General features: G+C 38.7%; 1 protein-coding gene across 8 annotated transcripts in view; it reads left to right on the plus strand.

The window, feature by feature from the left end:
* syngap1b (synaptic Ras GTPase activating protein 1b) overlaps positions 1–23514 on the plus strand; it is a 257294-nt gene that overhangs the window by 96335 nt on the left and 137445 nt on the right. For 7 of the 8 annotated variants that reach the window (XM_047362203.1, XM_047362192.1, XM_047362193.1 and 4 more), the window contains exon 3: positions 16732–16837. The exons of the other annotated variant lie outside the window; for it this stretch is intronic. In XM_047362203.1, the coding sequence (XP_047218159.1) occupies positions 16732–16837 (106 nt within the window). The remainder of the gene's footprint in view (positions 1–16731; positions 16838–23514) is intronic. 8 annotated transcript variants of the gene reach the window in all.

Below are 23514 nucleotides of genomic sequence, written 5' to 3' on the forward strand. Positions count from 1 at the left end.
AGTGCGCTGTCCCCAGGTCATGTGTCAGGGCCTCTCTCATCCAAATGAGTTATGCAAGAAAAACTGACAGGGAAATAAGCAGGATTCTTTATGGACTTTGAAGAAATGGTGAATAATCAATTTTTCATCAACTCATGTAACATATAAAAAATCCTGAATGTTTTTCTCAGATTCTATTCTATTTAAAGCAAATGTTCAAGTGTGCTGGAAAGGGATGACTTGAGTTCTTTGCTCTTATCTCCATACCTGTTCTTTTAAATGACCATTGAGTGGCTTTAGTCTACACTATAAAGGAGACATATAGGTATATTATACAGACACGCTTGTAGAAGGGAAAGCTCTCTAACCTGTACCCTTGGAAGAATTGTTTGTTACTGACAGAGCTGTTTTCAATTGGAGCAAAAGTTGGAAAACGTATTGTGTATGTTGTTAATTGGAAATAAAAAAAATCTATCTATCTATCTATCTATCTATCTATCTATCTATCTATCTATCTATCTATCTATCTATCTATCTATCTATCTATCTATCTATCTATCTATCTATCTATCTATCTATCTATCTATCTATCTATCTATCTATCTATCTATCTATCTATCTATCTATCTATCTATCTATCTATCTATCTATCTATCTATCTATCTATCTATCTATCTATCTATCTATCTATCTATCTATCTATCTATCTATCTATCTATCTATCTATCTATCTATCTATCTATCTATCTATCTATCTATCTATCTATCTATCTATCTATCTATCTATCTATCTATCTATCAATCACTGAGCTTTATACATTGACAAATATCATTCATTTCCAGTTAGGAACCTAAAATGACCCATTGAACCTATATGGTTGACTTCCTGTTTGTTTTCAGTCATACTGTCCAGGAGACTTTTTTTTCTTGAAAAGATCTAACTGTGTGCCAAATTATAAATCTCTATGATTTAACATTTGGCCTATCTCACTTTAGGGAGCGCTGTAGAGCTGTTTGGCCACGGCTATTTTCAAACCCATTAAAATCCAAACATTTTCATTGGGGGACAATTTTGGGCTGTTTGGTGAGTTTTCATATATGCTTATGCCCTCAAAAAGCTGTTTAAAGAGGCAAAAAATAAATAAATAAATGAAATCCTGTGATTACGATAGGCCTTCCAGTGCCTCTGATGCTCGGGCCTAACTAGGAAATGAGCACAAAGCACAAAGAACTGATAACCAATAAACAAGAAGGTGATCAAAATGAAAACATAAACAGCAGTGGGTCATGACAGTATTAAGGATTTAAGGAGCCCATATGATGATGTCATGACTTTGTGAGCTTCTGATAGGTTGATTAACAACATCTGAGTTTAATGCCTCTGTATATTCTTATTTTTTTTATAATACTTTAAGTCTACACTTCTAATACACTGCTTCCCTGTGATCATGTAAAATGAAAAAAAATCAGCACATATATCAAAAGGAGAATTGTGCACCTCCACTAGGTAAATGTGCAAAAACAAGTGGTAATATTAGAATAAAATAAAATAGAATTACATACAATAAGCAAAAAGCCAAAAAAAAAGCCAAAACAAATACAAAAATAATGAAAGTAGGCTTCCTATGTGCACAGCTGCACAGTGTTTCACCCACTCGCAAAGCTGAATATAATGCCAACTTACAGTTTGCAAATGTGTTCAGTCTAATTGAATTTCATGAAAAAAAGGTTACGTGTCTTTTGATAGTGTATGCACATTTCTGGTTTCAACTGTATTTATGCACAGAAGTGGAGGCAGAGGTTGTCTGAATTTAAAAGTGTGTAGGTGGTCAAAGAAAAGGAGGCAGATATAGTGGATCAAAGCAGCAACCTGAAATTGTGAATTTGCTGAATTTGTGAAGGAAACAGCACATTTTAATAGAAAAATGGGATTTTAGTGTCATTAAGATGATCTCTATAATTATATTATTATATATAATATATGATATTAGCTGAAAACTTGGAATACAGTTGAAGATCAAATGAAGGATGTTGCATCTCTAAGGCTCTTTGTTACGTCGTTTTTAGATTTTTTTCCTGCTTACTGAAGTCACCAAATTCAGTTGATATTAATCTAGAGGTTGATTAGGTTTTAGGGTGAACACTTTTCTTTTGTCCAAAACCTCCCTATTGTTTACCAGCACCATATGCTGTCATAGTCAGGTGTATGAAGTAAACAATAGCTGGGTTAAAAATAAGCCAAAGTCCAAAAAAAAAAAAAAACAACAACCGTGAAAATCCTTGAGAAAGCCTAGAGAACTAACGATCGAGACCACTTAAAATTATTACCAGAACATCTGAGCGGTTAAAGCAACAGTGTAAAGAAATGAAAGGGAAGATTGTACATAAAATATTAATGACTGTTAGGTTTAATTGCGACGCATATAATAAAATGAACGTCCATTTGCCAATAAGCTACATTACCCAGTGGCTCTGTACTGTCACTGTGCACGAGGAATAGCTGAGAGGTACAGTAGATGTTATATTTGCTCATGAACCAGGTGGCTGTTGTGTGGGAGCATGAGGGATTAATTATGTAATAAAATGAAGGTGGGCAGCGGCTTGAAGAGAAGAAAAGTTAAAAAGGTTGATTCTTTTAGTAAGATTGCCAACCTGAACCTTTGCACTTATGTTAACCAGAAAGTCTTGGTATTTGAGCAACTATTAAAGGCCATTTAAATGAAAATTGCCAGTCACACGAAAAACAAAACAGTTTTTTCTAAAGGTCATCCTGTACATACAAGAGTTTAAATGACTTTTTTCTCAGGGTTTTGATTAACTTTCCTTTCCATATAGTAAGTGTATGTTTTTCTTTTACCTCCATGGCAACAAGAAAAAAAAGGAAAACTTGGCCTAATTTGTCTCCTGCCAGCTACCCAAAAGCAAGTGATAGATCTCTATGACCTTAAAAGCAATCTTCTGCCATTTATCACTTTTATTAGGAAGAATCGTACTTGGCCAGGACTCCCTCTGTACAAACTGTAGAGTTATAGGCAGCTTAGAGCATTCTTATGCACTCACAGCTTTTACAAGTTGTGTGGTCTTTGTTTTTTTTTTATGTGTGTTTTTCCCCCTCTTTAATTAGTTACCTTGTAAAATTAAAATACAAATGTTTTTTTATCAGTTTTAGTGGGTGTTTGGAAAGAAAATCTTACATCCTACCAGGTGGTGCCTTTCTGCCTTCCTTCCACAATGCTATCACCACTGATATCACATTTGCACATGTTTCCATGACCTTGCCACTTTTAAATATGGGATGTTTCTGCACCTCAGTTTTGGCCTTAATGTGGAGGTGGATGCAGGTGATGGAGTTTTCGGTGCAGAGTACTGCACGCCACTCAGTGTGCCATCCTGTTTTCAAAAAGGTAAAAAAAACAAGCTCAAGGCAAAAACTCAAAGCTCGTTTTTCACTGATCACTTTAAATCAGTTTGGAAAATCATGTTTTTAAAACTATCATCTGCTATTTCCTCTTTTTCGTCCTCCTTCCTTATCATTGCTAACAACAATGTTTGGCAGTGTGACAGATATATTTTATATCTGTCACACTGTCACACTGCCACATCGGTCACCTCTCCCAGAAACCTGCTCAACTGACCTTTGAAGGTGCAGTTTGGAAGTATGTGCGCTTTTCCCCAGCTTTTCCTCCCCTGCTCCAGCTGGAATTGCAGGGTATATTTCCTTCCAAGTGCAAGGAACTGGGCCTTTGTGATATTTATGGTTTGGCAAGCAGAGTTCATTTTAACAGCACATTTTAATTTACTTTTCGTTATAGTCTTTTTACTTAAATGTAATTTATTTTTAGTCATAATTTCATAATCTATTGTCATTTTGGGTTTAGTGTAGTTGTACTACATTATAGTCAACTAAAATTACAGTTAATTTATTTGACCAGAATATGCAGTCCTAGAGGAATGCCGTTTAAGGGCCTCAACTTTTAATTTTTTTGTTATGGTCCCACAGTTCAAGCTGAAATATATTTGGAAAATCTGGGTTTTGGTTTGGTCTAGGTTGGTTTGGGTCTGGTTATGTTTTGACTTGTCTGGGGTTGGCTATTTTTATGCCACACACTTGCACATTCATGCTTTCATAAACATCCACACTCTACACTATTGAGTTACTAATGCATCATCACATTTTATTGAGATTTATTTGGTGAAACTTCAGTTAATTTAACAAAAAAAAGTAATTTGCTGCTGTCCTCTATGTGTTTTGTGTTCTGTCATAACTTATGAAATTGTGAAAAAATAGAAACTTATTCCGGATTTGAACCTGGGACCTCTTGGTTGTGACAATGTGCAGTGGGATTCTTTTGGATTTAGCCAGAGCAGTGACCTAACATGATGCACAGAGCCACCAGGTTGCTAAGAGAATAAGTGCTGCCAGCCTGGTGTGTGCATGAAGCCAGAATAACAAGTCTAGCTTTAAATTCTCTGATAACCCTACCACAGAGTTGCATGCCAACCCCACAGGTTTGTACGGTGCTCTGGAACAGGGTAAATCTAGACCAACTGGACCACAATACCTTGCTCAATTGGTAAAGAGTCCAGTATTTATACTTCCTACCAAAGTCAAATCTTGTTTCCGGTTCGCTTAACTGATCAGTGGTTTTCTTAAGGCTACACAGCTGTTTAATCCCAATAAGTCATGTTCTCAATGTTTTTATTTATGATTTGATCTCACCCAATATTTGGGCGGTCATTTAAGACCTTTTTTGACCATATTTGTTTTGCAAAGATGATGGGTTCCCACCATCCTTCCAGTTTTGAATAAGGTGTTTCAAAGTTCTTCATCTAATTTTAGTAGATTCAGCAATCTCCTTTGATCTGTAGTTTAGCCCTACTGAAACAGACCATTCTGTATCTTCCAACACGGTTGTCTAGGAACTGAAAAGCTACTCACTGAATTACTGTTACTAGGTGAAACATAATACTCCATGCAGTAATGTCTGCTGCATTACTGTTAAGACCCATTGTAGGATCTCATTTTGCTGCAAGTCTTTGGGGTATATACCTACTAATTTTGCACATCTGGAAACTTACATTTTTGCCCAATGTTCTTTACAAATAGCTCAAGCTCAGTCGAAGTACATGGAAACTGTCTGAACATCTATTTTAAAGTTATGCCAAAGGTTCTCCAATTGGATGAAGGTTTTGACTTTTACTTGGCTATTCTAGCAACACATGAATATGTGTTCCCTGTTGCTGCTAGGCATAGCATCCCCACCACCTTTGCATTTGCAATGTTCCCTATAGGGCATGTGTCAAACTGCAAACAGGACTTAATTCAAGATTCATTATTATTAATGTCTTTTTGAAATCATGTATTATTATTACCCTTCCACTTCAGTAACATGCACTGCTTTGTTTTGGTCTATCGCATAAAAAGACATTAAAATACATTGATGTTTGTAATGTAAAATATGAGAAAATTCAGGAAATATGTATACACAGCACTGTAAATGTCAGAAGTAGTGTGGTGGAGGACAAACAGGCAAAGACGACAAAAAGAAATGATGTTTCCGCGATGGGTAAACAGAATGATGGTGTATATATGGAGCATGGTAGAAGTGAAACGAAAAAGACTGATTGCATGATACAAGTGGACCGAATAAAGCTGATTACTGGTTGACAGATGCAGAGAGTAAAAATGAAATGTGACTGGGGCAAAACAGAAATCCAATGATACAAACTAATAAAGAGAAACATAACTTGCAAGACATGAACTAGAAAACACTAATAAGAAACTAAAGCACAACCAGGAAAATAATAAAAAGAAGCAGGATCCAAAACACAAACTGGAAATAAGAATAAAACCCAAACAAAAACCAAAACACCCTCAAACCATGACAGTAAAGCCACTCAGCAAACCTAGTACTGTTGCAAAGGTCACAAAAATAAATAAAAAGACATTTTACTAACATCAACTTTCATGCAGAAATCTATGTTGATGGACCTGTTTTGTGGAAATCTTAAAAAAAAAAAAAATAATTTGCACCTTTAATCGAAAATTTAATTTGAATATGCATGTGAGATGTTAGTGCACCAGCTGAAGTGGTTAAGAGCTGGTTGTTGTATTCCTTCCTTTTTCCTGCACCTGTCACGGCAGGCCTAGAGTTGGCGTTATGTCACTTCTCCGGGTGCAGTTTGCAACATCTGACCAATTAAATCTTGCCACATGCGGAGAAAAACCAGCTCCCAGATGTTTTCCCTCAGCTGGATGCCTTAGAATGTTATTCTGGGTCTTTTTGCGTGATTCAAGTTGTCAGTGATGAATTGTATAACCTCGCAGCAGAGAGGGTGAACAAAATTACCTTTTTATAGCTTCTTGTAATTGGGTTGTGTCGAAAGTTATGAGATTGTCAGCGAAAACATACTTTTAACACTTTAAGATGTATATTGCACTGTGCAAAAGTTTTAAACCACATCTTATTTCCTTTTTTTTTTTTTTTCAATAAAAATTTTGTAAGTTCCTTTTCAAATGTTTCCACCAAAATCAAAGACTTAATCTGAACAATGTTTGATGACATGAAGTGTCTTAAAAACTGTCAAATGTTATCAAATGCCAAACACATTGAGGCATATTAATTGGTTTATCATGTGGTATTTTCATTTTACTCCCTCACTTCCCTCTTTTTGACACCCCTGGTAAAGAAGTGCAAAATGTAAGAAAATCCATCCATTCATTATTGCAGTAACATAATTGCACATTAAAAAATGTAGCCGTAGTCTAAGTTTAATTTCGGTCACAAATTGTATTTTCTGTAAATGACTGGTACCAAAGGTATTGGCTATAACTACTTTGTACAAGCCTGTATTGCACTTATAGGACACAATTGGACAATCACAACATTCCACATGGTTAGAACATACAGAGAGAAGGAGATCTTTGACCATTACTCCTGGCTCAGTTGCTCCAGATCGTCCAGAGTCTTGGTTCTTTTATTTTTCTCTCTTCTCTTCCGCTTACCCCACAGGTTTGAGATGGGATTTAGCTATGGTGAATGAGAAGTTCATAGAAAAAGCTTGGTTTTGTGTTCTTTGAGCCTTTCTTTCGTTGACTTTGCCAAATGATTTGGCTTGTTATCACCCTGAAAGAACCAATGATGTCCAATTTTCTGTTTTCTGGCAGAGTTTCATTTAAAATGGATTTTCAAATGAATTTGAATTCATTTGAAATTCACCCGGCATTCTAACAAGATTCCTAAGTCCATCCATGGTTCAACCAAGTTCCAATAACAGTTCATTCTTTCACAGAGAAAACTGTCCTTTGTTGCCAGAGAAAATGCACCAAGTTCAAATACATTAGGTAAAAACTGTACAGAATTCAGAAAAAAATATTAACTTCACTCAAAAGTGTGTTTATTTCAATCTGTTTTTGCACAGAAAGAAGTGGCATATCAAAAAAAACTGTTGAGCAGTATTTGAAAGCAACGCAGAAAGTCCTGTCTATAAGAAAAACATAAATTAAAGGCTTGACACAGAATAAGTTTTCGGCTAAAAGCTCTTTGAAAATCACCTTAATGGTACTAAAATCAAATTTTCTCTCAGTCAGATTGTGCTATGTTTGCTCTCTTTTAAAAAGATTCAATTAAATAAAATAGAACAAATCTGCCACTATTACAATATACTTAAAGATTCAGTTTAAATCTAGTTATCTGCTGTGTTGTATGTTATGTGTCTCTACACATCATTGGTTCATCCTGTGAGCCTCTAAATGTCTGAATGACGTATGGGTCAGAATTAAGTGGCTTTAAAAGGCAAAACAAAATTCCTTTGAAAATGATTTTGAGTGCAGAGCTATGGATGAAGACCAGAGGAAACTCTAAAATATAGTCTGACTCTTTGAAAAGTATATGCATAGAAATGAAAGATGGCTGAAGATTTTTGCATCGTTCTGCATGCATTTGTGTGTATGTGGTGCTGAATGACAATCAGCCGAAGGTGTTAACTTGTGTTTCAAGGAGACAACCCTGCAGTATGTCCTGTTTTATCAAACATATTTTGTAACCATTTCATAACTCTTCCTGTAGATAAAAGTGACTGGAGCTCATTTGTCTCCTCTGGATTCCATGGCAACAGCTGAAAATCTGGATAGAGAACTGCCACTTTAACCTTGCTGGAAATCACAGCTATCTCTTAAATAAACACAAAACCATTCAGCAAGACTACCCGCTGTACAGTACAAGTTCACACCCGCCCAATTCCCCTTTTCTTTTTTCACTCAGCTGACTCTGAGATTTCATTGTGAAATCACTCAGTTAATACACATATTTAGAAAGAAGCAGGAATGCAATCAAGCTGCGGTTTATTTGCATGTGTGGTCAATGTGGAGCTGGCAGGGTGTAAGGTTAATTCTGCTTCACGGATGTTTACTGCCACAAATCTTATTCAGACATGTTTGCACAGTGTTTGGCCACAGAGGTGCACTAAATAAAAGGCGTGCTCACTGATGAGACTTCATTGCAACTGAAATAAATTTCAGTGAATAAATTGTTTTTTTAGGATGTTTGGGGTCTGATCGGTTTAGTTTATTATAATAGAAATCCTCTCAATTGTTTGCTCATGGAGTAACTCTAATACACTGACCTCTGTCTATGGTAGACATTTGGAATTACAACAATGTGAGAAAGTGTTGTAATAGTATTACTCCATTTTAGATTATGATGTAAATGGACTGAACTTATATAGCGCCTTTCCAGTCATACTGACCACTCAAAGCACTCACTGACGCGCACACATTCATACACCGATACACATATCAGTAAGCAATTTGAGGTCAAGTGCCTTGCCCCAGGCATGTGGCAGGCGGAAGCTGGAATCAAACCCGCATCCCTCAGATTGCAAGATGATCACTCTTGTCACTTCGCCACAGTCGCCTGTCGTTAACCCGTTAACCTGTCAACCGTGTTAATGATGAAGTCCTGACTTCATTTTTTATCATGTATTCCCTAGAAATTATAAAAATAATTGAAAACACACTGTGAACTTCAAGCTACTATTAATATGAATTATCCAACTACATCTCCAGTTCTATTTCACCTATAAAGTAACAGCTGGAAACCCACAGAGATGTCTACAGTGAATAAAATGTACTCTGTAGGCTATATTTCTGCTTCTTATGGCAACATAAATCTATCTGTGTAAAAACTGCCTTAGTTTTTTGTCAGTATTTGTGGTCAGCCTAACTCATCATGTCAGAGAGAGTTTGATCTGATTTTCTATTGCTGTTTACCAAAAATACACATTTTTTGATACACAAAATATTTTTCAATAATTGTAAATTTTACAGATGTTTGATGTTGTAAACAGGTAAAACTCAACAACCTCACCTTGAAAAATTTCAAAAGAACATCCGTGTAGCAAACTGATTACTCAAGAATCATTCAAAAGTAAGCTTTAAGTTTTCTCACATTTTAACTTTTCTAAAAGTATGCAGTTTGAAATATGAATAAGATTGACACTGACTGACAGTATGGGCAAATGGATAAAAAATTACAACAAAATACATAGAAATACACAAACACAGACCTGATTATTGAGTGATTTGTGCTAATTTATTAAACACAAATAAAAATATTGAACTGCCACCTTAACGTGGTGGAGGGGTTTGAGTGCTTGAATGATCCTAGAGGCTATGTTGTCTGGGGCTTAAATGCCCCTGGTAGGGTCTCCCATGTCAAACAGGCTCTAGGTGACAGGTCAGACAAAGAGCGGTTCAAGAACCCCTCATGACGACTACGAAATCGAGGCACGTGATGTCGCCCGGTACGGCGGAGCCGGGGTCCCACCCTGGAGCCAGGCCTGGGGTCGGGACTCGTCGGAGAGCGCCTGGTGGCTGGATTGCTCCTCGCGGGATCCGGCCGGGCCAAGCCCGAAGGAGAGACGCAAGACCATCCCCCAGTGTGCCGACCACCTGCAGGGGTAACCGTGAGGGACCGGTGCAAAGAGGATTAGGCGGCGGATGAAGGTGGAGACCTCGGCGGCCCAATCCTCGGATGCTTAGGCTGGCTTTAGGGACATGGAATGCCACCTCGCTGGGGGGGAATGAGCCTGAGCTTGTGCGGGAGGTCGAGAGATATCGACTAGAAATAGTCGGGCTCGCCTCCACGCACAGCGTGGGCTCTGGAACCCATCTCCTCGAGAGAGGCTGGACTCTCTTCTACTCTGGAGTGGACTATCATTTCAGCCTATGGGCCGAGTGGTAGCGCGGAGTACCCGGCCTTCTTGGCGTCCCTGTCGGGGGTGCTGGATAGTGCCCCTCCAGGGCACTCCATTATTCTGCTGGGGGACTTCAACGCCCACGTGGGAAACGACGGTGACACCTGGAGAGGCATGATCGGGAGGAATGGCTTCCCCGATCTGGATACAAGTGGTGTTTTGTTATTGGACTTCTGTGCTAGTCACGGATTGTCCATAATGAACACCATGTTCAAACATAAGGGTGTCCATCAGTGCACTTGGCACCAGGATACCCTAGGCAGGAGATCAATGATCTACTTTGTTGTCGTATCATCAGACCTTCGGCCGCATGTTTTGGACACTCGGGTGAAGAGAGGGGCTGAGCTGTCCACTGATCACCACCTGGTGGTGAGTGAGCTGGGGGAGGAGAAAGCTGGACAGACTTGGCAGGCCCAAGCGCATAGTGAGGGTCTGCTGGGAACGTCTGGTGGACCCCTTGTCCAGGGATGTATTCAACTCTCACCTCCAGGAGAGCTTTGACCAGATTCCGAGGGATGTTGGAGATATAGGGTCCGAGTGGACCCTGTTCTCCACATCTATTGTCGATGCTGCTGCCCGTAGCTGCGGCCGTAAGGTGTGCGGTTCCTGTCGCGGCGGCAATCCCCGAACCCAGTGGTGGACACCGGCAGTAAGGGACGCTGTCAAGCTGAAGAAGTATTAAAAGAAGTATTTCCACAGGGCAAATGGCAAGAGGTTTTCATTCCAAAAACATTTTAAAAAGCACAATTGCCACCCATCCAAACATACATCATGACACAAGACAAGGGGGGACGGGTCACCGAGGCTTTGCTGCCCACTCACAGGCGCTGCCCTTGCTAGATGAGAAAAGAGACCACATTAGGTAAGTAGAGGAAAAAATTACATATTTCACACTTTATCCTTAGCAGGATACAGTTTGAGATTGCAAAAAACCTCAGAACAAAGAAGCAACAAGTTTACAAAACAACATCATGCCGGGAACGGTGAAGGTGGTGTGAAGGGGTGCATATGTTTATCTTGAGCATGTGTGTGTGTGCAAGTGAATGTGTGCAAGTAAGTCCATGAAGCACTGTCCCAGAGGCCATTGTCCTTGATGGTACGTTGGAATGTTCATCAACCGGCCACAAAGTTCTGAGCAGGTCCACAGATGTCCTCAGGGAAGGGAGGGAGCAGAGCATCATGTTTACATAACTTCCAGGAGAAGTTGAAGATAGCCAGCCATCAAGGCCGTGCAGGGGAGCCAGATTCAGAAAAACAACAATTATTTGGGTTAGGCTGACTCTTAATTTTCCGTCAGCCTTGAGAGTCTCGCTGGTGCTTCTCAAAGGCGAATCCAAACAGCCAAATTTCTGGTCTTTCGCCAGATCCAAGCGAACAACTTTCTCCAAGATTTATCCCATTTCACCCCTGAGTCCAGGAACCGCAACCTGCCAGCGATCCTGTAAGGATCACATCCAGTCTGCGATTCAGCTCACGTAACATCTCAGTCTGAGTGCTGATCGCCCTAAAGATCCCATCACACATGCCAGGCAGCCTCACAATTGCCAGAACAGCTGCTGAAATTCTCAGAATTTCTCGATATGCCAGGTAACCGCTGACTCCAAAAAGCAGAAATCCTGATATCAAACATCCAATTATATACATATCTTCCACATCCTCGACTGACATAATCGACAAACACACAATCCTCCACTTCTGCCAGGAGTCCATTGTGTATCCAGAGAAAAACGTCCCGTCCGGACAAGTTGGGTTCTCCTTCACCCTGTCTTCTCGTCGAGAAAATTTGATCAATTGCATTGAGAGACCAGCTGACCAAATCCATAACTCAGAATTTGATCAAACCAACAATGACCCTCAATGCCAAGATATTGACAAAGCCTCATACTGGGCAAAAGGCTCCAACAAAAAGAGAACTGTGCAGGTTCTGTGCATCTTGGCTTATAAACAATGGATGCTTCTTAATATATTTTTCATCAAGGGTGTTGTACTGTAATTTCATCACAACAAGCATAATGTTATTTTCAAGAATGCATGTGTGTATTTGCACAAGCTCTTGATTTATGGTTTTTGTACCTGATTAAGCTGATCAAAAAGAGACGTAATACACATAAGGCGCACGCGGCGATATGAAGCATCTCCTTCAAGGCTGCTCAGACTTTATCACAGTAGAGACCATTTGCATGTGCTCATCTGTCCAATTGCAGAAGTTGTAAGAAATGAATACACACACACGCACGCACGCACGCACACACGCACACACAGGCTGTTTCTCTTTTGTCTTAACAGAACTTCTTAAAAATCAGTGGCCCTCTGCTGTCTTAAGAGATACATAGCTCAGTGTCAGCGTCCTTCACCACTGCTGGATTCGCCCCAAAGAACCCCAAGCAGGACTGGACTGCACCACCCCCTGACACTTATGCTTTCATGTTACATACACACACTACATCAGAACATCAACAAGGCTGAACAAGGCTGCTGCTTCTGTTTCCTCTATTGATTTTATGCCACTAAGTAGAGGACAGTGGCTGCACATTAAAACACATCAAGCATATTACACCTGCTTTACAGCTGTAGTCAGAAGGTTTTATCATGAATGTTATATTAATTCTAACTGTTTCTTTTTATGGTGGGGTAATTATACAGTACAGAAGTGCAATGTTTTTTCAAAACAAGAATTCAGTTCTCTAACTTTAATTTCTTCAAAATATATACCTTCAGGCCCATACATCGATACACAGGGTTCCTACACAGTCTTGAAATGTCTGGGAAAGAACATGGAATTTGCATTTATTTGGGCCTGTGGTTCTTAAACTGATCATCATTAAAGAAGGTTCAGATGCCAAACAAAGCAGTGACACAGCTACAAGTAGTAGCAATATGAAAGTTCACAAATTATGCTTCAAACAATCAGGATTTGAGAAATGTATAATGTGTTCAGATGCCAAAAAAAGCCTAACTAAAACTCAATCAGAATCTAGCTTCAGCATTCATTAAAAATATACAGACAATAAATCCTCACTACTGTACAACTATTTTCAAGATAATGTGAAAGGTACTGAATGATAAAAAAAAATGTAAAAGCTAGAAAATCGTGTCAGAAAAAGTCAGATGTTATATAATGGGGGTGTTTTGCAGAACCAATGTGCAAACAGGAGCGTGGGAGCCGCATAGTGAGTATAAGCATTTAATGATGATAAAGCTGAACAGGTAACTTACATGGAGGGCGGGACAGAAAACATAGGCAGGGGACTGGCATGGATGCAGGCAAACAGTGCCATCGAGGCAATGGACATAGAGCAAGTAACCAGCAGTAGGATCCAGTGGTGAGCAATAAAAACCAGACTGTATAAATACATACAGAAGAGTAGAGAAAGGTAGGGCAAAATAGGTGGGAGAAATCAGGAGAAGACAAGACACAGCTGAGGCCAATGAAGGAGAAAAAGTTGAAGGACAAGAGAACATGACGAGCAGAAAGGGAGGAACCCAGAGACACTACAATACACTAAGAACTAAGGAAACCATGGGAAGAACTAAAATAGTAATGCTAAGAGAACATAAACAAGAAAAGAAACAGACATCTACAGAAATCCAGAACTCAAACACTTAATGATCTTCACATAAGAACTATATATACAGGTATTCCTCCACCACACTTTTCTAGGCATCAACAAGCCTCTGGTATAACTTTGGGTGGATTTGGCCATTCTTCTTGACAGAAGTGATGTTCTATAGATGATCTTATGAGATATTCCTGCTGTGTTTGGTGTGTTAAGTGATCTTGTCTCCCCGGAAAGACGTCGAGAATCCTCCGACCTCATATCGGGTAAATTCAACATGTTGAATTGTCTTGGCCTGATTTCCAACCATGTGGGGTGTTCCCTGAGGACAAAGGAGCATGCAGCCTGTTGAACGTGACTTGTAGCCAATCAGAAAGCGAGGTGATGGAAACACGGAAGGGAATTACTCTGAACTCATGTTTGATCTCAACAAGTTTTTCCCATCTGAAATCTGAATGTTTGTAAGTGAGATCTGTTTATGTGTAGTGTGTGGTGCTTGCGTGTGGCTGCACACCACACTGTAGGACCAAACCTGTTATACCTATGATTCTTTATTGTCATGTGTGGGGTTTCTCAGGTTTTGGAAATCTTGCCATTTGAACCAGGCATAACATTAATCCGCTTCCCAAAGCTCTGGCCTTTATGCTATTGAAATATTTATGGGCAGTGATTAGAAACCAGGTCTGTGCATGGAAGCCAACCAGTTTAGATGAGCTTAAACAATTCAGCCAGAAGCTTATATATGATTAATACCATTGCAGCTGTGTGTGAAGGGTTTCTTTTTAGATAAACTTTTGTCATATTTGTAATAAAAAAAATAATGTTCAGGTTTGACTGACATCATCAGAAGTTGTTTTATGGAGACCACTGAATTTATTGGATTGTTTTTAAGATTTATATTAAAACATAGACATAGTTTAGCAAATTGCAGTTATTTATGACAATATACTTAAGGGTCATGTTGGTTATTAACTTATTATTAAATAAGATCAGAATAACTATATTTGACTCTAACAGAGAAAATAAAGATGTTTGCTAAAAACTAATTAGATAGAATTAACCTCCCATTATACCAAGAACTGTAATGATATCAATTTCTTCTTCTTCTGATGTCAAGTCAAACACAAAGTAGCCCTGGTGCTCACACAAGATTTGTAGATCTTTATTTTTTCAGAACATACCATTTTTTCTGGATGTGACTCAGATGTTTCTAAAGGACCAGTGTTTCTGATTAGACCTTCACATTCTTCCATTTGTTTTCCCTTAAGTCTCACTTTATGAATTCGGGGACTGTGGGGCCATATGTGGCAGCCTCTGATTTATTTGATCTATTTTTATTTTCTTTTTCTTTTACTCTTTTGGTTTCCAAGAATTTAATGTTTCTGTAACTCTCCAGCTTTGGTATTCCTGCTTTAATGTTTCTGAACAACTCATTCATGGTCTTCCCAAGCTTAAGGGGCACATACAGGGGTTGGACAATGAAACTGAAACACCTGGTTTTAGACCACAATAATTTATTAGTATGGTGTAGGGCCTCATTTTGCAGCCAATACAGCGTCAATTCGTCTTGGGAATGACATATACAAGTCCTGCACAGTGGTCAGAGGGATTTTAAGCCATTCTTCTTGCAGGATAGTGGCCAGGTCACTACGTGATACTGGTGGAGGAAAACGTTTCCTGACTCGCTCCTCCAAAACACCCCAAAGTGGCTCAATAATATTTAGATCTGGTGACTGTGCAGGCCATGGGAGATGTTCAACTTCACTTTCATGTTCATCAAACCAATCTTTCACCAGTCTTGCTGTGTGTATTGGTGCATTGTCATGCTGATACACGGCACCGCCTTCAGGATACAATGTTTGAACCATTGGATGCACATGGTCCTCAAGAATGGTTTGGTAGTCCTTGGCAGTGACGCCCCCATCTAGCACAAGTATTGGGCCAAGGGAATGCCATGATATGGCAGCCCAAACCATCGCTGATCCACCCCCATGCTTCACTCTGGGCATGCAACACTGGGTGGTACGCTTCTTTGGGGCTTCTCCACACCGTAACTGCCGGATGTGGGGAAAACAGTAAAGGTGGACTCATCAGAGAACAATACATGTTTCACATTGTCCACAGCCCAAGATTTGCGCTCCTTGCACCATTGAAACCGATGTTTGGCGTTGGCATAAGTGACCAAAGGTTTGGCTATAGCAGCCCGGCCGTGTATATTGACCCTGTGGAGCTCCCGACGGACAGTTCTGGTGGAAACAGGAGAGTTGAGGTGCACATTTAATTCTGCCGTGATTTGGGCAGCCGTGGTTTTACGTTTTTTGGATACAATCCGGGTTAGCACCCGAACATCCCTTTCAGACAGCTTCCTCTTGCGTCCACAGTTAATCCTGTTGGATGTGGTTCGTCCTTCTTGGTGGTATGCTGACATTACCCTGGATACCGTGGCTCTTGATACATCACAAAGACTTGCTGTCTTGGTCACAGATGCGCCAGCAAGACGTGCACCAACAATTTGTCCTCTTTTGAACTCTGGTATGTCACCCATAATGTTGTGTGCATTTCAATATTTTGAGCAAAACTGTGCTCTTACCCTGCTAATTGAACCTTCACACTCTGCTCTTACTGGTGCAATGTGCAATCAATGAATGCTGGCTACCAGGCTGGTCCAATTTAGCCATGAAACCTCCCACACTAAAATGATAGGTGTTTCAGTTTCATTGTCCAACCCCTGTAGTTTGCATCAATCATTCGTTAGTTTATTATAATTTTGGTGTGAATGTGTAAAGTCAGTGTATTAAGAAGGGAGTGAACACAGAAGTTTGCAGAAGCCAGAAGGACAAGGCATTTCTAGTTACACTTTATTAGTGTGTTCAGAAATGAAGATGCAACATTTATAGAGACGTTATTTTTGTATTGACTTTGTGTTTTGGGCCTGCAGGTACACCCTTTGCTGATGCGTGAAAGGCGCTCAGAGTCCCACAGGAACAAGCTACTGCGTCGGACAGTCAGCGTTCCTGTTGAGGGAAGGCCTCACCCCGAGATGGGTAAGCAGCAATATTTTACTCAAATTAAGCTCCAGACAACACCTGCTGAATTAAGCAGCATTGTTCCCTGAAATAAAGCAACAAATCATATTCAGGCTGAGGGCAATGAGAAGCTTTAGCACTTTGAATGAATCTTAATGTCTTCAAAACATTTCCTCTCTTCTGCATTGGAGGAATAGTGGCAGAATGAAGGAAAAAACTAGTTTTGTACATTATACCCATTTAGGTTGAGTTCATCAAAATGTTGATGGCCTTTTTTTAATGGAAAGGGCACTGTGGGTTTTACTTCCCATCACATCCTATAAAATCTCCTCAGCAAGGCTTCTTTAGACAGAGTCAAAGAAAACAAGAGGAGCTACAAGGTTACGTAGAGAGCGCAGCATTGCAACAAGGTTGATCTCCTGGACAGGACTGTTCTGGATCCCACAATAAATTTCCATGGGATCTTACTGTACCCATACTTCACTTCTCTACAAAGTTGATGTTTCTGACAGAAACACGAACACACAACACAGCACAGTTACCATCCTTACCGGATCATATCTTATCACTTTTCTTGTTTAGAATGTCTAATTTCGACTCTTTAGAACGGTCATATCAGTCGCAGATAATCGTTTGAATTATTTAGAATCATGTGATGCAAAGGAACCATTCAGCCTTTGCCTAATGGTGACAAACCTAACCCCAGGGTACCCATTATGGTTTCTCAGCATCCTTCTGTTTGAGAGACAAAAACTGCCTTCGGTCTTTGATTTAGGTTTAACCACCTCAGACGTACAAACATCTAAACTTTCTTCAGGGAAGGAAAATCTCATAAAGCATAATAAAGCATAATAAAACATTTTAGCATCCCTTAACATTATGGAACTGCAGAACATAATTAGTTTTTGTTGTAAATATAAACTGGATTTTTTTAAATCTACAAGACAGAAGTTCCTGACGGGAACACGATGAATGGATGTGTTGCCGCTTATACACAATGAAGGATGGGAGGAGCAGTCTTACTTTCCCCAAAGACCCTGCTATGGAAGAAAAGTTGCAGATTTCAATAAATTAAAAAATATGAAGAGGGCAGATTTATCTCACCAAAAACAGTGTACACCTATTTGAAAAATGTTTTGTCACAGGATTTTGACACAAATCATATGTAGGATCTTTTCCTAATTGGAAAGAACAATCCAGGGCTGAGGGACAAGAACACGACTTAATTCATGCCAAGGCAACTACATATAATAGTAGGTGAATCACCAGCAAATTAATGGGAAGACTATGCCTGTCAACTATGAGGAAGCAGAAAGTTTATCAGGTAAGATGTGTTCTTTTATCGGGATTTTTACTAATCGGTATAAAATATTCTGACGTCAGCAGATTGCTTAAACAGAATCAGCAACCATTTTCTCCAAAATTGTAGCATTAGTTATAAGTGGCTTTTTAGGATCAAACATGTTGTCAGAAAAGAGTTTGAATGACAGGATTTTGTCCTCGGAATAAAATGTCGACAGCTTCATTACTGTAGTGCAGATAAACCCTCAAAAGGAATATGTGGAGAAAAGCGAGACTTTTAGCTACTTCCATTCACTGTTGCTACTGTATGTTTCACACAATGACAGCTCAGGCTGCTAATGTAAAATATTTTGGTCACAGAGTTGAGAGTACTGATGCATCAGTATTAAGATGTTTCATTAAGAATGCGAATCAGAACCAGTCAAGACGTTGGGTCTTGCTGAATGCTGACAGACTTCTTTGTTTATATTTTCAGTCATTGACCACTGTGGTGAATTACAGGCAGCCTGAGCTTAACTCCTGGGTAGGATGCCAGTTTGTTAGGTTTCCTGGCTGCGACCTTTCAGACATTTTTTTCCAATTTCCTCCTCTGTTGTCTGATGATCGGTTTCTTTTAGAAGACAGTTCTCAGCTTTTAGCTTGGAAATGACAAGCCGCATTGATGGTCCAAGCCAGACATACAAAGTTAACTGGCAAAAGGTATACATTTATGAAATGTTCCGCTTTCAAATATGCTTCTTTCTCATTTTGGTGAAACATTTTGGATGTTCATTTGATATTTAAGTTTTTTTAAACCATTATTACGTTCATTTGTTAGGTTTGGTTGCTCATAATAGGTTGGTTACATTGCAACAAAATGGTGCTTTTAGTATCTTTTGAACCTTTTCTCTCTCTGTATTTAGCAACACTGACAGCAGCACTCCACAACTGAACAAAAATAAAAGCTAATTTCAGTTTAGAGCTCAATGCATTGGTTTTCCTCAGATTTTCATTTTTGTTTTAATTGTGTAACATTGGTGCACTTTTTATCAAAATGTGTTAGTAATAGTTCTCTTCCTGCATTTGTCATTGGCAAATGTCAGTTTCTTAGGTCAGCCTTTTTCAATATTTTTGTCCCTTCTTGGTTTCTCACCTTTTTAATCCTTTTGAAACGGATCCTTCTACCTGAGCATTTCTCTTTTGTGTCTGACCCAGTCTCTCCTCAGGCCTTCTACAAATGTCTTTCTCAGGTCCCCCCACTTCATTCACCTGATACCGCTTTGCCTCTCTCAGTTATTTCGGGCTCTCCCCTGTGATGTCCTCTTTCTGTGACTCCGCTGGCGCTGCCGCCTCTTTGCAGCCCAGGAGTGCTGATACAACAGGATACATATTTCCCTTAGTTGTTGTATGAGTGGCTGTCTGGCCTCAGAGCAGCCACACACTGACACATTTGTTGACACGGTCCCTCTGTATTTTGACACACGCTGACAAAGCAATGCCAGTTTAGATTACCCACATACAAGGCTGTTATGAAAACAGCCACATTAAGTTGTGGAAAAATTAGGACACCACATTAACTATTCAGCTCTTTCAAAAGTAATGCTCACGTATTGATATGTAATCTTTTGTGTCGGGATTTCCATAAAGGAAAATCATTAAATTAAAATTAACTCAACAGAATTGTTTTCTGAGGAACCCTCTAATAGCTTGAGTTAACTCCTCAATGACACAGTTGTTGAAGCTATGTGCCAGTCTCTGCCATTGGTCTGAGAAAGTTTGCTCCACTGCTCACCTAAAGCTGTGAGAAGTTTGATGGGTTTCTTACATGCACAGCCAATTTAAAGTCAGCCCACAGCATCTCAATGAAATCAAAATCCTCAGTGACCATAATGAAGATCCAAAAGAGGACAGAAGTTATAATAATTCTGTGAATATTGAAGCTATAGGATGCAGTTTATAAGGACACTAACATATAATACTGAGCTCTGATGTTTTAATGATATTTTACTAAATATTTTTTGTTATTGACTGAAAGTTGCTGCAGCGAGTTAAAAGTAAAGTAAAAATCAGTGAAAGAATACCAGCAATAAGGCTAAATTTCCAGAACCACATTTGGATGAGAAATTTAATTTAGTTTGAAGATATTTTTAAACTTGTGCAAATATCTTTATTCAGAAGCACCAAGCAATGCAAATATTAAACAATTTTACTACTGAATAAAATTTGAAATCATATGAAGAGTTTTCTGTTATATGATCAATATGTTCACTGTGATAATATGATTCTATTGTTCAAAAGGGATACATTTATAATAAGAATCAGAAAATGTAAAGGTACAGAGTGAAAATGACCCCAACCTGGACTCAACCTTTGTGAGTCCAATTAGTCTTTTGTTTATTTGTCGTATCATTTTACCCCTAAGGAGACGAGTATTTTTGTGATCTTTTAAATAGATCCTGGTTAATAGTTCTTTAGAGTTTCTGAAGGTCTGAAGAACTTTCATCTACAACACCACTATGTTTTTTTAAACCACTTTATTCTTACCTCTGAATCATTAAAAGCATAAAGCCTATTAGTGTAAAGGGATGAATGAACCATTGTTACTTTTAAATTTATTCTTTAGACTCTTGTTTCCAGTGGTCTGTCAACGACAGAATATGTTCCCATTTAAGTTGTTTAATCTAATGATATTCGAAATGTTATGGTTTGATAGATAGGAAAAAATATATTTTGCCAGTGAAATGTATTTTTGGAGAATCTGTCTTTCTGTTTGAATCTGGCTCTTTTTATGTGTTTACAAAAGCTACTCTGGTTGGGAGGTTTCTCTGAGAGTATTGGGGACTACAGATCATAGAAGACTTCTGATGAATTTGTCCAAACATATATTCTGCCCTTCCTTCACTGTCATCTGTTGCTTAATTTCCACTAAAGCACACATTTTAGTCATAATGTGGTACAAAGCAAGCATACAGCCAGTCACAACAACAAAAGGCAGGGCTTTCTAGCACGAAAGGTTTATATTCATTTTAACATGTCTCACTGACAACTTGAACAGTAGTGCAGTTGGTAGCACTTGCTGCCTTGCAGCGAGAAGGTCCTGGGTTCAACTCCTGGCCAGGGGTCTTTTTGCCTAGAGTTTGCAAGTTCTCCCCGTGCATGTTTGGGTTCTCACCGGGTACTCCAGCTTCCTCCCACAGTCCAAAGACATGCCTGTGAGGTTAATTGGGTTCTCTAAATTGCCCTTAGGTGTGTGAATGAATTGGTTGTTTGTGTGTTGCCCTGTGATGGACTGGTGACCTGTTCAGGGTGTACCCTGCCCATAGACTGCTGGAGATAGGCTCTAGCTTCCCCGCGACCCACTATGGAAGAAGCGGTATAGAAAATGACTTGTCTCAAAGGACATTTATGGCATCTCCTTATTCTTCTAAAACTGATTATCAAAAAAACTGCTGCAACTGGATTAGGATGGGTATGTCTAGGTGGAAATCTGTTTCCTTGAGGAGGTCTCCCAGACTTATTTTGTGACAGCAAATAAACCTGTTATTATCTGCTAGATCTGTCTGGTTCCCAGGTTACCAAAATGTCGGCGGCTGAGACAGACATCCTGTAAAAGCTCTCGAAGCAACTGTCTTCCTTCCAGATTTCACCTTAGTCGTCACTTCTTGCAGTCATTAAATATAACAGAAATTTGGAGTGAGGCCACACAACATAAAGAGATGCATCCAATTCCATCTATGCCTGTAAAAGCAGAGCATTTATTCATCACATGGTGTAAAACATTTCCATATATCAGAATAAAAAAAACATTTTAATTTGATTCTATTGTCGATTATTGTCGATTTCTTTTATTATATTTTTTTTATTTTCCATCTCCGTCTAGATACCATTTCTTCAGGTGTCATTGACTTGCAACATTTCATCTTGTAGAATAATTAAAAACACTTAACGTTATTAATGATACTAATAATTATAATGTCTGGATTTCAGGAAATCACTTGAATGTAACATGACACATCAGAATGGTAGAATTAAAGGCAAACCACATCAACAGCATTTAACAAATCTTACCATGAAATAAAAATGAAACCAAACAGCATCAGGTTTTTTTTATTGCTATTATTAAAGTATGGATACAGTTTATTGAGGTTGAAACTATAGTCAAAGCTCCTCCATAGATAAGAAGCATTAAAAATGAGGTGACAAACGGCAAATTGTCTTTATTTCTATATAAGATTTAAAGTAAATGTAGTGAAATTCAGAGACCAAACAGTGACTTTAACAGTTCTGATGCTCAGTTTAGCTTTTTTTTCTAGCTGTATTTCTACTCAGTTCCTAATATTTATTGAAAGGTTTCAGACCAATCACCTTCTCTGAAAGGATGGATAGCTTGAGTATTTTCATGATGCTGAAGGACATGATATCACCTTTATCAGTAGATCAGAAACACTGATTCAGAAAACCTTCTAGAGATGCTGAAACTGCAGATATTTCAGCTGCTGCAGCTGCTTATCAATTGTTTATTACACCACAGAGAACACACCATCCATCAAAAGAGGAAAAACACACTTTTCACATGATATTGATAAATGGAGACATGAGAATGTTTGAAATAGGACTGACAGATGGTTCTACACTGTATGCACAATTAGTCAAACTCACGGCACCACAGAGTTTCTCTGGATCTTCCTTCTCTGCCCGGACAGAAAGTTTCTCTTTTTTATTTAGGTATGACAATATTATGTAATGTTATAATAAACATAATACATATGATATAATAAACAGACATCTTTTTGAATACTGTAATTAAAAAAACAATGAATAATTACTTTTATAGCTTCTGACTGTTAAAGGAGAAAAGATTTGAGTTAATGTAACAAAATATTCCTCCATTTTATGTACTGCTGCATACTTACTGACATACTTCTAAAATATTGTCTCTAGTTTTCTGTATTCACCATATTTTAAATCAATTTTTGTTTTGTTTTACGTTTGTTAGATCAACCAGATCCCAACTAATATTGTTTTTGTTTAGTAGTTAGGAGATTTTGTGTTAGAATCCAAAAAATACCTAAGAAATATTTCAATGTTAAATAAATAAATAAAGATCATGCGAGCCATACAGGATCTAAAGCAGTTTTTTAGCTAATTCCCATGTGTTGGGTGAGTAGTTATCAGTCAATAATGTTCGACTGAAGAATTTTGGTTAATCTGTCAGATAGCAGTTGCTTTTATTCCTCTTGTCTTGCCTGTTAACCTCTCCACAATAAGAGTGTTAAACCCATTATTGAATGTGGTTCTCAGTGTTTTGCGTTTAAATTGTAAATCGACTTTTTTCAGTTTGTTGTATTTTCCAGAAAACCCTTATTATGTCACTGAATAAGCTGCAGGGAGAACAAAACACAGCAGAACAATGA

This window comes from Girardinichthys multiradiatus, chromosome 3, assembly GCF_021462225.1.
Source record: "Girardinichthys multiradiatus isolate DD_20200921_A chromosome 3, DD_fGirMul_XY1, whole genome shotgun sequence".
Classification (NCBI taxonomy): Eukaryota; Metazoa; Chordata; class Actinopteri; order Cyprinodontiformes; family Goodeidae; genus Girardinichthys; species Girardinichthys multiradiatus.